The sequence below is a fragment of the Eurypyga helias genome, unplaced genomic scaffold (assembly GCF_000690775.1).
Source record: "Eurypyga helias isolate BGI_N326 unplaced genomic scaffold, ASM69077v1 scaffold15983, whole genome shotgun sequence".
In the NCBI taxonomy this organism is placed as follows: domain Eukaryota; kingdom Metazoa; phylum Chordata; class Aves; order Eurypygiformes; family Eurypygidae; genus Eurypyga; species Eurypyga helias.
Window position 1 is genome coordinate 14062 of NW_010239349.1, and position 16016 is coordinate 30077.

Consider the following 16016-nt stretch of genomic DNA (forward strand, 5'->3'; position numbering starts at 1 on the left):
AGCCCACTTGGGAACCTTTTAAAGTTGTTGGTTTTTTCTCAAGGCTTCAGCAGTTTAATACTGGGTAAGTCAGCTCGAGGTGAAGGCAAAGCTATTGCATGGAGTTTCCGCAGGCTCTGTCTGGCTCCTATTGCAAAGCGGAAAAGATGGTCTTGTCTTTGGTGAGAATTGTAGTCAATGACGTAGCACGCAAGCCAGTAGCGGCAGGGGCCCCACCCCGCCCTGAGAAATGAGAAAACGCGAAAGCCAGTAGCGGCAGCGACCCATCGCTGCCTTCGCATGGCTCGGCGACGGTCTGTTTAATGCACTCAAGGTTAGATGGCCACAGGCAAGAATCAAGTGAGTGTGTCTTGATTTTTGCTTCCTCCTTAAACACAGTGTGAGGGTAGCTCTGAAAAGTGCCCTTGTGACTGGTGTCCCAGAGTCCAACAGTCACCTGGAGGGATCAGAGAACCTCCCACGTGAAGGTCCTCCTTCCATCCCCACCGAGAGGTGGATGGGCATGGCACTGTTGTAACACCGTAGGCCTTGTGCCCCGTACAAGAGCTTGAGACCTCCCCGTGGCTGCCCGTTTGTGTGCGTGAATGGCGTTGGTTTCTTTTTTTTTTCCTCATTCTTAGAAACGCGGTTGCTGTTTTTAACTTTTAACAGTGGAGGATCTTCATGAAAGCCTTGCGAAATTCAATGTTGAAGGTGGTGTAAATAATCGGGTTGACAGCGCTGTTGACATATCCAAGCCACGTAAAGGCGCTGTACATTGCTGGGGGGATGTTGCAATCGCAGTGCATGTTCAGAATGTGAGTGATGAAGAACGGGAGCCAGCAGATGATGAAAACACCTGGGGGAGAAGGAGAGAGACAGATTTTGATTGCTGAAAGCTGGACAAATCTTGAGACTATGAGAACAGCAAGGTTCTTCTGGGTACCAAGGAAATATGTTTCCCTGAGGAATAAGCCTTCTGTTTGTCTGTGAAGTCTCATAGTCTACCACTAGTATCCACATACTAAAGAACTTCTTTGCTGATGTAATTAGAGCAGTTACATCAAAAAAATTCTGGCCTTCAGCAGTGCCAGTTTCTTGCTGAGCTATGCTGCCCTTGGTGTTCCAGCAAGCCCGTGAGCTCCCTTGTCCCTGCACTCAGTTTTGGCAATCCAAACACCCAACAGGTGGACAGCTCTTGTAGAGCTCGATGGACGGTTCTTAGCTGGGAAGGAGGAAGCCTTCCTATTGGCAGAGAATTGGCCTGCCTATCCTCTACCATATCAGGTTAAATTCTTTCTGCGGGGGCCTGGAAGAACAGTCTACACTAGACATTCAGACTGGCTGCCTAATCCTGGGTAGGTATTGTTTTTCTCCAGAAACACACTCACCGAGTACAATGGCTAGCATCTGGGTGGCTTTCTTTTCCTTCTGTTGTGACAGCTTCCTCCTGCTCACAGTCTTGAGAGAGGTCCTTGTCTTGCCGTTGGGCATAGACTGGATCTCAAAGACCTTGACTGTGTGGGGTGTTTCTTTGGCATGTCCATTCTTCTCCAGTTTTGCAGGGCTGTCCAAGGGTGCCTGCAGGGTGGAGTTGGTGCCCTGATTAGAAGCAATTGGCACGACCAGCTGATGGTTACTTGGTGCCGCGGGTTTGATGGTGGTTCTCTCAAGGGGACTGGTACTGGACACCATCTCCATTTCCATCTCTTCTATGTGACTCTCTGCCTCCTGGACAAGAATCAAATATCCACAACATAAAGACAGGTAAACATACAGAGTAGAGTAATGAACCTTCCTTACAGAGTGAGGCTGGATGATGCTGAAGAACAATCAATCCCTCTTCTCCCTCCCTACGCTTTTGGTAGATGCTTGGAGAAAGGGCTGTGAAGTGTTTAGAGATAAAAATACTCTGGGGTAGCTGGGATCGACAGAACTGCAGGGAATGACTCTCCTTATTGCACAGAGAGGCTGGGAAATGGGAGAGACTGTCTCCACTCCCCATAGATTTTATTTAGGTTTTCAGAATATAAATAAACTAAATCAAAATCAACAAGCAAAACCCAGCAAAGCCAATGCAGTCCAAGACTTAGAATAAATAACAGTGGAGAATAAAATCAAAGACACAAAATGTTAAAATGTCATGGCTTTTACAGCTGATCTTTAGGTGAGCTTAGTCTGGCTTTTTGAGCTCTGTGATCTTAAACCCCCTGCTTCACTTTAAGGAATGGGAAGAATATTTAAATTTGGAGATTCAGTGGTAACCTTTGTTCTTAGTTTATTTTTCTCCCACCCTACATAAATTCGTTTTGCATCCTGAGAGGAGAAAAGTGGTAGCTTTTCAGAGCATTTAGCTTTCCCCTTCTCTTTAACACTCACCACTTTGCGCTTATTAACTTGGAAACTCCCATTGGACTTCACAATAACTGTGCAGAGCTTGACGTCTTCTGGATGAGTGCATTTGTCCTAAGGGGCAAGCACCAGCTCAGAGGTTACACAAGCAGATAGTAATTGGGAAGGGAGGCTGGCAAGGGAGGCACGTGGGAATACAAACACAGGACATGAAGCAGGAATTAATCAGCGTGACTAAGGTGCTAAGAACGATGGAGAACTACTTTGAAGAAGCAGTGATGGAGGCAAGTATCCCTTGTGCTTTTTACCAAAGGCAGGAAACCACAAAGATCTACTTAGGTTTCAGTCTATCCTTGTCTTGCTGCTTCCTTTGCTTGACATGGCACCAGCCTCTGAGGTGATGCAGTTTGGAGGTAGTGACTCTGGGACTATATGTTCCTACTGGTTGTTTTGCATGTGCTGCGAGTGTGGCGTTTTGACAAGCAATCTCGCACTTAACACGCTCAGCTAGACTCCACTTACATGCATCTCTCACTCTGAGAGCCTGTTTTCACTGCAGAGGTATTATTACCAGCGGTGCAGTTGGCACCCCAGCCATGCAAGCTATTTCCACTGAACTTCTTCACCACGACAGCAGGAGTGACTCAGGAAATAGTACAGCCTGTAGTCTTTGGTACCCCAACCCAAACTCAGCAGAGCCAAGGGAAATGCGGTCTGATTAAGGAAGCAGCTCCTAATGCAGATCTGCTGCTGAAATATCATCCCCTGAGATCCAGGGAGACATGTGAAGCACCAGCCAGTGAGTGACCTGATAATCCGGAGTGTGCAGCTGGGACTCCAAAATGGCCCTGAACACAGCATTCACCTCTGTGATCCAGTGTTTCACCTAATCCAGACAGTGCACTTTGGGGAAAGGAGGAGGTGCTTTGGGGAATGAAGGGCAGCAGGAAGGGGCGGGATGGAGACTGCTGAGAGCAGGGCAGAGGTCTAGTTACCTTCAGCGGGGCTTGCGTGTCTGAGTCCAGCCCGTGGCTGCTGCGCTTGGTGTTGACACGCTTCCTGCGCTTCCGGAGCACTATGTAGATCTGCACGTACACCAGCAGGGTGACAATGAAGGGAACGTAGAAGGAGACGATCGAGGAATACACGACAAAGGCAGGATTGGCAATGATGCACTCATTCTCATCTGGAATACAAAAGGTTTCAGGCTTATTGCCCCTGCTGCTAGGACCTAGCGCGACCTTTCTCCTCTCTCCCTCTTTCAGAAGGCACAGAGATACCCAGGGAGTGAGGGATTTGGGTTCTAGCAGGGACTGCCGTGTCAGAAGGAAGTGCTACCAGAAAGTCAAGCTCCCCTTGGGTCACAGGGAGTCACGTATGACCCAAAGTCCCTGGCTGTTGCTTGCCTTATAACTAAAAGCCTGCCATGCTGTACACAATCCAGTCTTCCTATGAAACTGGTGGCTGAACAGCCAGCTTTCTTCTCTCCTGTCTCAGTGAAGTTATTTATCCCATGACTTTCCTTTTCACATGTTTTTATATAAGAGGGATTTTGTTTTTGTGGTGGACAAATGTTAATATAACATTTGACAAGTGTTGTGTAAACTTCTACATAACCTCAGTTCTGATGTCTGGAACAGCAAGAGATGATCCAGAAGCAGCTGACAGTAGTAGTCTGAGATGACACCAGGAGAGGGCACCTGAAATAGGGATGGATGCATCCCAATACACCTAAACCCTGATCCTCTTGTTTGTTTCTGACTTGTAACCCAAGACTGTCTGGGGACCCAGTAAAGCCAGGAAGATGCCAATAGCCAGAGGGAGGTGGCATAACACTCACCTGTGTTGTTGAGGCCAAAGAGGAGTGGGCAGGAGATGGCAAATGAAAGCACCCAGACCACGGCAATCATGACCGTGACCCTGCGCTTCGAGCTGTAGCGGGTGTTATACAACATTGGCATCGCTACCGCTGTGTACCTGCAGCGTGAAGATACAAAGCCAGCCTGTTGTTATTCTGCCAGTGCTGACAAACTTCGTGGGAAATTACACCCGGTTACCGTGTTTGAAAACCTGCTCCGGCAAAACAATATATAGGGTAAGCCAGGTTTCAGATCTCCACGGTGTCTGCATTCCCTGTTTTGGAAGGTACGAGGCTGGGGCCAGCTTAGTGTAGCATGCTAGTTCCCCTCTCTCCGAGCTACTACCTTCCCACTGATGCCCTCTCTGCCTTCCAAGTATATAAACAGAATGACTGAACTAACGGGGACATATGCAGACACTTCTGTTTACATTCTCAAGTCTGCTTCTGACGGAATCCCTGCTCAGACCTCATTTTGGTCCTCTAAATTGCACGTCAGAAGACATCAACATCACTAGCTCTCCCTATTTTAAAGTGTCCGAGTCCCAGGTAAAATTAGAGCCTGTAAAGATGGCCATGACTTGCTACCATGGATCTGACGGACTTGCTGCCTCACCTGTCAATGCTGATGGCACAGAGGTTGAGGATACTGGCGGTACACATCATAACATCAAGGGTTACAAAGATATCACAGTGGATCCGACTAAACCTCCACTCACCAACCACCTGCGGAGAGAGAAAATAAGGTCAGGCAACAATTCACAGAGGATACGCCATCGAGAGACTCTACAGGGTGAATTTTGCACAAAGATGCAGACACCTGCTGGTAGCTAGAGTTCTGCTGGTTCAAGAGTGTCCCAAATTTTGTGTACGCAAGTTCCAGCTGGAATCAGGTCACATGCAATCAGTCACATGCTGTGTCCTTGAGCGCCTTCGAGGACTTGGTCCTGTCTAGTCTAAAGGTCTCAAATGATGGTGCAGCCACAAAGCAAGTACCCGGCTCCATCTGAGCCATTCTTTAGAGCATTCCCCTGAGGGCTGGTGTGATTCCCTCCTGATTCTTTCCTTCCTGGAATCCTTCCTGATTCCATCCTCTTGCTCTGTAGTGAGTTGGGCAGCCCAAACAGCAAATACAAACCTGGGCTGGTATTCCAGTGATGTAAGGGAGTGCAAGTCTCCTTGAAATCAGTGAGAACTATGTAGGAGATTAAACAGGTCTCTGAAGCATTGCAAGGAAGTATTAGGAAGGAAATACGTTAATTTTATACCCTAAGCAGCTCTAGTTGTGCTTACAGCTTTTTATTAACCCCTATTTTTGCAATTATACTTAGCAAAGTTCAGCAGCAGAGAAGCAGGAGTTTTTCTTCATTTCTCAGTTTAAAAAAATCAGGGTAGAAATTTCTTGTCTTTTTTTTTTTTTGTGAACAAAATGAATTGAAATTAGCGTGAACATGCCTTGACACACCCCACATGTTGTGATAAAGACAAAGAACTAATGATAATGCTTCCGCTTACCACTAGCCTCCTTCTCTTCACTTACCTTCCTATTGAAACTGAACTTTGCCAATTAAGTTTAATAGCAATTATTAGGACTGCTGTATTTGACATGTGATGAAAAAAGTATATTTCCCTCTAATAAAAATAGAGCCCTACTGCTTTTGGAAATAGAATGAATAAGATACCTATTCTTCAGTTATTTCTGCTCTGATATACATAACCATAGGCAGCATAAAGGAAGAAAGAATGACTGCATTGACGCCTGAGTGACAGATGAATACTCAGTGATTAAAAAAGCACTTAAGAGACAGTTACATCAGTAACTTTGATAAGATTTTGCCCAAAGGCAGAGGTTTCCAGCCAGATAGAAGCCTCTTCAAAACCAGTTTCCCAAACACGAAATCTCGAGTTTAGGGGAGATGCTGTAAACTGCAGCACATATGTCTCTTAGTGCTTTCATTTGTGTAGGAGAAACCTCTGGAGTTTGGAGGTGGAAGATTGGTTTGCATCAAGGCCGATTTGTAAAAGGAATTAATTTTGACCTTCATTTTGGTCCAAGTTTGTGACACAAAGCCTAAAAAAAAGCTAAGATATTTACAGAACAAAGCATTTTGGCCAGTTTTGATTTCAGACTGCTGATCTAGAGAAGGGACCACAATGTGCTTATCCCACATCGGTCTGATGTCTCCTCTCTGTCAGCCAGGTTTTATCATGTTTTCTGTTCCTTCAAGCTAGCAGTAGGTTTAGCAGAGTGTGGCTAAGAGGAAAAAGGACAAATTAAAAAATATATATTGCTGAGATGTCGAGGTTTGATTGCCCTAGTTGGTGGATGGAAGAAGCTGAGGCTCCTGACCATGTACACATGAGCCTGGAAAGGGGAAAGCTGCTTATGTCACTTGTGCTTTATTCATCCACACAGAAATAAGGACTGTCTGAGGGACTATTGCAGCTGGACCCAAGAGAGCAAGAGCTTCCCACAGCGTAAGCCTCTGCCTAAAACGGGTTGTCGCAAAACAGGAGTATAACACGAGAGTGTGACTAGTCCCAGAGGCGTTGACTATGATCACAACCAGCCGGTGGTCATGTTAATAAGCTTTAGCAAACGCATGATGCTTTACACTTTTTAAGTACCATGAAAACAATAATTAACTAGAGCGATAATTAGTATTGTGGTTTCTCGAGAGCCTATGTCCTGTCAGCGGGTTTGTTTTGCTTTGCATTAATGCTTATTGGGCTAATTGATTATGGCTTCTTCCCCTGTTCTCTCTGTTTTATTATTTTCTCTCATAAATAAGGGCCTGAAAAGTAATTGTAAATTGCATATAGTTTCAGTCTTATGCTTTCTTATCGCCGCTCATTCTCTCTTGGTCGTGATTGCTGCCAGCATGCCAGCTCTCAGCTGACTGAAGAACATGAGCATCCCAGCGAAGGGGGAGAAGGGAGAGGGGCCGTGTATCTTCTCTTGTTCTTTCCTCTGAGATGCGTTTCATTATTTCAGGCCGTTTGCTGTTGCAAGAGTCATTTGTCAGCAAGCAAACAGCCGGCAGTCTTGGGAGTATTTGGCTTTCACAAACCGCAGTGGCACTTAAACACAGCTCTGTATGGAGCAGCATGGAGCTATTTTGTACCAAAGTGACGTGCTAATGGCAGCAGTGTGGAAAGTCGCTCACTCGTGATGCTGTTTCTCTCATTTTATGTCACAATAGTGACATAAAAGCTCTGGATTTACATCCTATTTCTACAATTTCCTGCTCTTCTTACTACAGTAGTTCTTCAGAAATAGGGTTTTGATCGCTGTTTGAAGCAGTTTATTAGTGTGACACCCCTGATGCTGTTGCAGACTCCTTCTTATGCTTGGGAATGAACAGTTCATCTATGTAGTTTGAAGACAAAACAAGATGTCCTTTCACTCTTGAGCCCTCTATTTAAAGGCCAGATTTTAGATTCAATTGGATTGTAATTTAGCCCTCTGAACAACAGTGTATTTTTAAGTCAGCCTATCATCTGCTATCACATCTATTTCCTTGGAAAATTGGACCAACTGTTAGGAAATTTCCCCAAACAAAAGTGTTTTTAATTCAGAAGGTCTTGAAATAGCTGATGTCTAGGCAGCTACACCTTCTCTCTCTCTCCCCATTCATCAGAAACGTTCAGAACTGCGAAAGACAACTGGGTCACCTACCTCCAGATAGACCACCCAAGGCATGACCAGAGTTGCTACCAAGAGATCTGCCACTGCCAAACTGACGATCAGGTAGTTAGTGGTCGTCTGAAGGGCTTTTTCCCTGGACACGGCCATGCACACCAGCACGTTGCCAAAAACAATGACGAAGATGAGGAGGGTGAGCAGTGTGGCATAGTAGTTATACTGAGGCTTCTCCTCTGCGCTGGACTCGTTGAGTGGCTTGCTCCAGTTCCCATCACCGATGTCATCGTTGTACCAAGAGAGGTTTAGGGGATCCATGGAGGTAAAAGTGCCAGCTTCCAGCTCCACCCTGACACAAAGATGTTGAAAAGACATGTAAAATAAAGTAACACAATCACACACATGCTACCTCACTCTAGGGATTCTCTGGATCCTGCTGCCCCTGCGCTGCAACTCCTGGTTGACTGACTGGAGACCCAGATGGGAGGCTGAACTGGTGGTCAGATATCTAGGGAGGGATTCAAGAAAGTGATTTCTATTTCCAGATCGTCTGTCTGTTTTCTGTGGCCAGGGCTATTACTTATTTTGTGCTACAGCTGATACAGGCAGAGTGCTTGGGATTTTTGTGTCAGCTCCCTTAACCAGTGACTGCTCCACGTTACATGTGCACAGTTCAGGGCAGATGTGCCATGACCCACTTGGTTTATTTTTCAAGTGCTTCACAGGGCTTTGGGCTGTGATGAGGGTTTTTTTTTTTTTTCCTTCTTTGCTTTTCCTTATTTTTTAACTCCAGCAGGGAAATAACTAAATAAACCTATGAACCGAATTGTGACAATAACAAAAGTTGACAGTAGCAGTTTTTAAATCAGGGCTGGACTGTGCTTGCCTTCTGCCATTCCCCCAGTGAGACAGCAGTGCAAAGGGGAAAACAGTGGGGGCATAACTGGGTGTCATCCCACAGCCTCTGCAGCTCCCGGCAGTGGGGGAGACAGGTCTCCTTGGAAATCTCCGGCATCATGGCACACCATCATTTCTTCCCTGGCCAATGGCCACGTGGCATGGGCTCTTTCAAAGTTAATACACAGGCAAATGACAGGGTTTGCAGTAGCGTTCCCTAGAACCTATTTAAGGTTTTGTGTTTGTTTTATCCAGCCATAGCAAGGACAATTGCATGTGCCTTTTAGTCTTTTTGGCTTTTTCTGTCTCCCAGGGCTGCCTCTGTGCTCTGCTTGCTTAGCTGGGCCGTTTTCAGTGCCCCATAAGGCCTGAAAAGGCCTTCCTTTGGTTTCCACTGGCTATGGATCAGGCTTACAGGCATTTTTTTATGGATGAAGAGGAAGAAGAATGAAAATAAACTGAACTGAGATGAGAAAACCATACTCTAAGAAAACGCTGCTGTCTAGATATAGAGACTTGTAAGTTATTAGCTGCAAATGCAGAGAGTAAAAAGCTACTCTCTGATGAGGAAGATGTATAAAGAAAGCTGAAGTGTGGGATGTGGTCTGTGAAGGGAAGGGTGTGGTTTCTGCTCTGATGATACACTGCAGTAGGACTGGTATCTCTTAGGTCACGTTTCTGTATGGTGCAGGCTAGCGAAGGTGCATAAATGTCCATGAGGTTATATGGATCCTTCGCCAGCAGGTGATGCAAAGCATTGATATCAGGACTCTGAATACCCCTAGATCCTTGGCACACAACGGCACGTGTCCACAGTGTCAGAAACTAGCTAAAAGTTTAACCTATGTCACGAAAACCTTGGCAGCAGATGTCTGCATTGGTGTCTTTGTCTGGTGCCAGCACCTGAAAAACAAATTCTATGTTTGCAGTGAGACTGCAGTATATTTGGCCACTGGCTCTGGCACGCTGGAAAGACTTTTTCCTGGCTGTGTGCTGAGGCTCTTTTCTCTCACTAAAGAGCTCCCAGAGCAGGAGCTGTGCAGTGGGTGCACATGACAGTTAGCACCATCTTCTGGGTATTTCCGTGCTATGTCTGGGTCCTGCTGGAATTTCTACACACTTAGAAAAGCAGGAAGTGTGTTTGCTGAAGCAGTATGGGCCTCAGTCTGCAAATCATCCGTCCTCTGAATAACTGAGATGGTAGGAGAGACAGAACTGGGGATACTCGAATCTGACTGTTGCACAGCCGAGTCTGCCTTTCAGAGAGCTGCAAAGGCCACGAGGAGAGAAGCACTGAGCTAATAGATTCCCTGAGCTTGCCAGAACCACTAATGCCAGATGCTCCAAGGACAAACAAGTGGAGCAGTCTGATGATAACACAGCTCCGGCACACAGCAGAGGCAGACAAATGCAAACACCAAGTCACGCCTGTGCCATTGAGCAAGGTGAAATACAGCTCTGTCCCGTTTGCTGAAACAGAGCTGCTCTGTCAACTGGTAAAATAGTGTAGTGAGGCCAGCAACAATAGAGTTGTCACACCCAAACTGCCACCCACAGCTGCAGAGGGTCTCTGGAATGGCATTAATCCATGCTGGTAATTTTCAGCCACTTGCCAGGTTTGCTTCTGTGTTTAAAAGAACATATCGAGAGCTGTGCCTGGGCCTGAAGTAGTCACTATGTCGAGAAACGGTGACAGGTCAGAGAGCATGATCAAAGAGTAAAGGCCAGAACTGTTTAAACTGGAGATTTTTGGCTGCTTTGTTTTGGGGTTTCTGGTTTGAAAGATCTTGAAGGGACCTCATTCACTGCTCAGCACTTCCTAAAATCAAGTATTCCATGGTTCTCAACCTGTATCTCCATAAAGACCACTGTGTTTTGAGGATCTGGCCGTGTTCTCAGACAACCCCAAACAGGCCATTTAATTATCTTAATAAAAGACAAAGTGAATTTGATTTATTAAACCCTGCAAGTGATCAAAATAGCAAAACATTTGCAAATATCAAATTCACCTGGGAACAATGGTTTCTTTATGTTTCACTGAGCTTTTGTGTGCTTTTCTCATTCAAAGAACAATTTGTATAATAATCCTTGGAAATTTGTTGCATATGGGTCCTTAATAGCTGATAATTCAAAAAGTGTCTGTCTGACAGTGCTATCAGCGGCACTTGATAGCTCTACAAATGTCGTCTTAGAAACTGTCAAAGTGTCAGAAATTAATTAAATGTTAGCTTATGTGACTCAGAGTGAAGGGGAAAAATCAATGCTAAATGCAGCAACGGGTTTTTTTTCTTCTCTCCTTGCCCTTTGACAATGCAAAACTATCTAGAGAAGGCAGAAAGATGCATAAAATGCAGGATAAAAGAAGAAGCAGGAACATAGAAAAGTATCTTAGAAGTAGAAAAGGAGTGGAATGATTTGATATGTGTCAGATCAGCCCCTTGGTCCTATTCTGGCTCCTTCTGAGCTCTGACTGCAGTGCACAAAATAGAATTGTGCTCCGGAGAGAAACGGATGGAGTCAAGGTGAGTTACGTACACAGTCATTCTGGTCCTGCTCCTTTCCCAGGCTACTGGTGCCCAGCGGCGGAATGGGAGGAGTCGCATACAGCTAATCTCCATGTCCGTCAGCTGGGGATACACTTGGGGGTGGTTAGGGAGGATATAGAAGGCCTTGGAGAAAGTCAGGAAAAATTCTCTTCCATTTCCTTCTGCAGCTTCTCTGAGACCGGGTGTTTGGGTTTTTTTTCTTTCAATAGAACTGTTTTTACAGCAATATTTTTTGTCTTTTTACATAGCTGGTCATCCCAAGGAAAGTGAAAAGGTTATGTTCAGATGTTGTACGGGTGAAAAGGTTTGGTGTTTCTAGTTTTAAAATAAGTTTTAATTTGAGAAAACTAAACAAACCAACAAATCCAAGTATTTGGCATGAAATAGGGAAACTAAAACACAGCGTAAGCTTGGGACCGTGCAAATAAAGGCTGTACCTAGTACATACCCGTATGGCACAAAACTACATTTACATGGAGAACACTGTTAATTCTCGAATTCTGAGAGTTTGAGTCTGTAGCCATAAAAAAAACCTGTGCTTCCTCCCGACACAGAACTGGCATCACTCGGATGCGTTATGGTGGCCATTAGTGTCGTGGATGTCTTTCAGTGCTGCTTCTAGGGGCACTTTTACCGCTGACAGTTTCTCAGCGGAGAAGAAAGAAGCACTTTAAAAAGCTGACTAGAAAAGAGAGTGCTTTTTACTGCATTTGTCCAGGCATCTGCATTGTCATATGGAGGCGTAGGGAAGGGATCATAAACGCAGAGAAAAGGTAGGACAAACGGCACCTGGCCACGCGCCGTCCTTGTGGGACCTTGCTGAGTTTCCCTGTCCCTGTACGCTACTGTCGGAGGCAAAACGGTCTCGGTTTTAGCTGAGACTTTGGATGCAGATGTGGGTAGAGTCCTGAAATAGAACAAATTCCTTTGTGAATTAACTGCAGTAAAGCCACTTTAATTCCCCTGGAGTCCACGGAGATTTTTAGTATGGCTGGGCTAATCCAGATATGGATTTACTGAGAGGCCAAGGGCAGGACAGAGTGGCAAGGTTGCAGCCTTGTGTGGGATGCCAGCAGTGCAGCAGCGTGTCTGCATGGCAGAGAGCATCTCTGCTGCCTTCCCCTGCCCTCAGATCAGGCGTGGACTCGGGTCTGTGCTAATCCCCTTGATGTTACCTTTCTTCATTGCCCCTGTTCCAGCATGGCCTGACTTGGAAGCAGTTTGCCATCCAGAGGAAAACAGCCTCTCTCAGCAAGTTTCCATGCTTTCCAGATGTCTTCCAGCAGCTGGAGGGAATCTGCTGCCTGGCTGCTACTCCCTGCTGGAAGGGATGGGGAAAAGGGAGCCAGGGTGGAGGCTGTGAATGCAGAGCCAGTGTTTTTCTCTCCTTTGTAGTTAGCTCCCCAATCTTTTCAGAGCAAACTGAAAAATACATTTGTTTGCATGGATGGTATTTCTCCTTGGCTTCTCGTGATTGATCATGTAATTACATTTGTGGCAAGCAAGCATGACGTCTCCCTGGCAAATGTGTGATATTCACAACCGGCATCATCAAAAACATATTTCTTCCTGGTGAGATCTGAAACATGGAATGTGTGTGAAGCGAGGAAGAGGGGTTTGCTCCATCATATGGAGATAGATGTATCAGACAGGGAAGGACAGGGTAAAAGGCTCCAGCAGAAACTCACACCTACAGCTCAGCTGTGTTTGAATAGCATCTTGGGTCTGTGCTAGGTCAGAGATGCCCTGATTCAGTGCAAACTTTTTTTTTTTTTTTCCTCTCAGAAATAGGGAAGGTGAAACACTCTCTTTGGTTTTTACTCACAAACACCCTCAGGCGGAAAATATTCACAGGCCTGATCCTGAGGGGTAGCATCAGTGTCTAGGAGACACGATGACGGATGTCATTGCAGCATCTGTTTTCTGTTTGGTGAAGATGGGTGACTTTTGGGGCTGACCTGGGCCTGGCTGCCAAAAGATGCAGTCAGCCTTGGCTTCCTCATTAGCTTGTGTGAAATCCCATACGGTTTTGCCCCAGACGTAACGCGTTTAAAATGACGCCCGGAGTTGAGCCTGGAACAGGCTGGGAGAGGTAGGAGCAGGAGCTGAGGGATGCGGGAGCTCTGGTCCTTGTCGCTCTGGCTGAGTGGCACCTGGCCCGATTGCTGCCACCCGGACAGACCCATCAGGTTAGGATGAGGGCTATGTCACAAGGGTGTTCAGAGACACGTTTGCTCCAAAGGCATTTCTGTTGCACAGAAATCAATGTCTAAGTGAAATCTGCACAGTACAGTGCCTCCCTGAATACTGTCATTTTCCTTTCAAGTTTTGGAACCAGCGGGCCACAGGAAAGCTGTCAAACTGACATCCTTTCTGTCCTGAAGTTGCTTCTTGATGCTGTTTACTGGGCTCCACTGAGAATGCGACTGAGGCATTTTAATCAAGGGAAATAACATACTGTTTTGGAGGAGGGAGGTGGTGGAAGAGACAGAAAAAGTGGGTTTGAGGAGCTGTTTAGTTTCCTTGTTCAGGAGCACTGTGCAAAGGAAAGCAGCTTCTGGAGTAGTTTCACTATTTCCTGGATGTAAACCCAGATTTGCTAATCTGTGCTGTGAATTCCTGGTCATGGCTGACTGGAGAGGAAGGAAGGTGCATAACAGCTAGCAGCAAGTGTGAACCTCTTCCCATCCAGTTCTGTGCAGCGGACAGTGTCTGCAGACATTGAGAAGGAGGAAGAAGGGTCAGGGATTAGGGAAATATTACAGATTCTGTCTTGACCAGAGAGCTGCTGCTTATGCTGATGAAAAATCCTGATACACTGAACCCAAGCAAAGTCCTAGTGGCTTTAAATAAACCTGACTCTCCCAGTCACATGCGAATACAGCAGGGATTTGACAGTCATGACTGATGAGGTCCCAGCAGTAATTACATCTGAAGCAGTTTTGAGCACTGACTCTATCTCTTTGGAAGGCAGTCCTGGGCAAAGTCAACTTTCTACACTCCTTGCGTGTTCTTAGTGGTAAAGTAGATTACACAAGCAGTAGGTTTACCCACCTCTGCACCTGGAGGGACAGAAATTAAGAGACAAAGATTCTGACAAGGCTGAGGCTTTTTTGGGGGGCTGAATTCTAACTTCAGCGCTGTGCAACCTTCGCATCTATCCAATACAACAGTTCTTCCCTCAGCTCTTCGCAAAAGCCTCTTGAAAAGCTTCCTCCTCTCCTGTCTTTCCAAAAAATCAGATCCTTTGTTATTCAAAAGACAAGTGCGAGGCATTTTAACCACAGTTATTGCTCACTTCTGATTCAGAAACGTTGCTGCGTTTCGCTTGGCCTTGCATAATATCTAATTGGATCTTCCCACTAGGAAGCATGCGTATGTCCCCCCGGAGTGCGTTGTAAAGTACCTAATCTAAGCACTTCCTCCTGTGAGTGCTCCGACATGCTGATAGCATGGGGTTTGTATAGAATACACTCCTGCCTCACAGGCCTTTGAGTCACCAACTTTAACTGTTCTTCTCACTGGTGCCACAATATTTTCTATTTGCAGCGCTTTACTTCTCAGTAATTGCATCGTTTGGAGCTCTCTGCACGGATTCTTTCGTGTGAATCGCAACCGTCCTACCAGCAGCACAGGGACAGAGGGTGAAGGGAACCACAGCAGCCTGAGCTCCTTTCTCTGGAATACAGAGTTTCCTTTTTGTGGGAGAGAGTGACAGGATGATCTTCTTGCAATAGCCTTGTAACTCGAGAACTGCGAGGATGATTCCTGCTTTTAATGCAGATGCCCTGATGCTTTTGACTTTGAGAAGTCACTTGATTTCTCTGTTCTCCGTTTGCAGTGTAAGTGCATTAATCATCCCTCTCTCCCTACGATACCATGAGTTTTCCCCTGAGTTTAAAATGGCATTGCAGGGAGGAGAGTGAAGAAATTTTTCCCAGAGCACTTGTCAATTATCCCTTGGTACAGGGCTGATGGAGCAAAACGTTTCCCAGGACTGCTACGGTATAGTCACAAAGGGACCAGAGTGGGTTACTGCCCTCCCTGTTGAACACCAGTGCACACAGAGGTCTGGGCCATTTGGAGAAGGATGTTCTAAGGCTGAATTTCACTGGGAATGGACTGCCCCCTGCTTGCACATCCTTTGAAAACCTTACCCTTTATTAAAGGCTTGCCAGGTTTTTTTTCAAGTCCTAATGGAAGGGAAAAAATCACTGATAACATCCCTAGAGGTGGAGAAATTAATATTTAACTTGCTTTAGCGTGTCTTTCTGCTAATAAAAAGAAGATGCCATTTTTAAGAGCTTCTTTTTATTCAAGACCTGCAGCTTGTCATAGGGATTTATTAGAAATTACTTGGAATCTTCCAGTTCTAACATTTAACATTCTCTCATTCCAGTATGTTAAACAGACAAAGCCAAACTTTTGCAAGGAAAAGTTGTAGTGGGTTGGATTTTGGGTGGTTTCGGGTTTTGTATTTTTTTTTTTTTCCTAAATGAGCTTTTTAGGATCTATCAGGATTTCAAACCTGTTAAAACATCTGACATCAAAATGAAGAGAAAATATATATAGGAAAAAAAACCCTTATACACTGACATTTTAGTTAAACTATGCCCTTTTCTTTGAAAAGATCTAACTCAAAACATCTTGGTTGCCCCAGTTTGGAATACATTTTGCAAACATTTTTAGAAGACTCAGAACCACTTCCCCCTCAGATCAGGTTTCCAAGGCTTCTGGCATG

At 45.5% G+C, this 16016-nt stretch overlaps 1 protein-coding gene across 3 annotated transcripts; it reads right to left on the bottom strand.

The window, feature by feature from the left end:
- Nucleotides 1-644: 644 nt before the first annotated feature.
- DRD2 (dopamine receptor D2) lies at nucleotides 645-8172 on the bottom strand. 3 transcript variants are annotated; one of them, XM_010148121.1, is made up of 7 exons: nucleotides 7869-8172; nucleotides 4806-4915; nucleotides 4172-4308; nucleotides 3327-3517; nucleotides 2359-2445; nucleotides 1371-1710; nucleotides 645-838 (listed from the first exon to the last, which is right to left on the bottom strand). In XM_010148121.1, the coding sequence occupies exons 1-7, from the start codon at nucleotides 8148-8150 to the stop codon at nucleotides 645-647; spliced, it is 1341 nt and encodes a 446-aa protein (XP_010146423.1). In that variant the 5' UTR covers nucleotides 8151-8172. The 3 variants fall into 3 exon arrangements, with proteins under 3 accessions (XP_010146423.1, XP_010146425.1, XP_010146424.1); XM_010148123.1 differs by having other exon boundaries at nucleotides 1371-1560; nucleotides 7869-8150; XM_010148122.1 differs by lacking the exon at nucleotides 2359-2445 and having other exon boundaries at nucleotides 7869-8150.
- Between the last annotated feature and the right edge of the window lie 7844 nt (nucleotides 8173-16016).

Excerpts from the sequence above, each read along its gene's own strand:
- DRD2 (XM_010148121.1), bottom strand. The coding sequence starts at position 8,150 with ATGGATCCCCTAAACCTCTCTTGGTACAACGATGACATCGGTGATGGG. Across the intron at positions 4,916-7,868 it reads CTTGGGTGGTCTATCTGGAG|GTGGTTGGTGAGTGGAGGTT; the intron begins GTAGGTGACCCA and ends CTCTCTCCGCAG. Across the intron at positions 1,711-2,358 it reads AAGTTAATAAGCGCAAAGTG|GAGGCAGAGAGTCACATAGA; the intron begins GTGAGTGTTAAA and ends ATTCTTGTCCAG.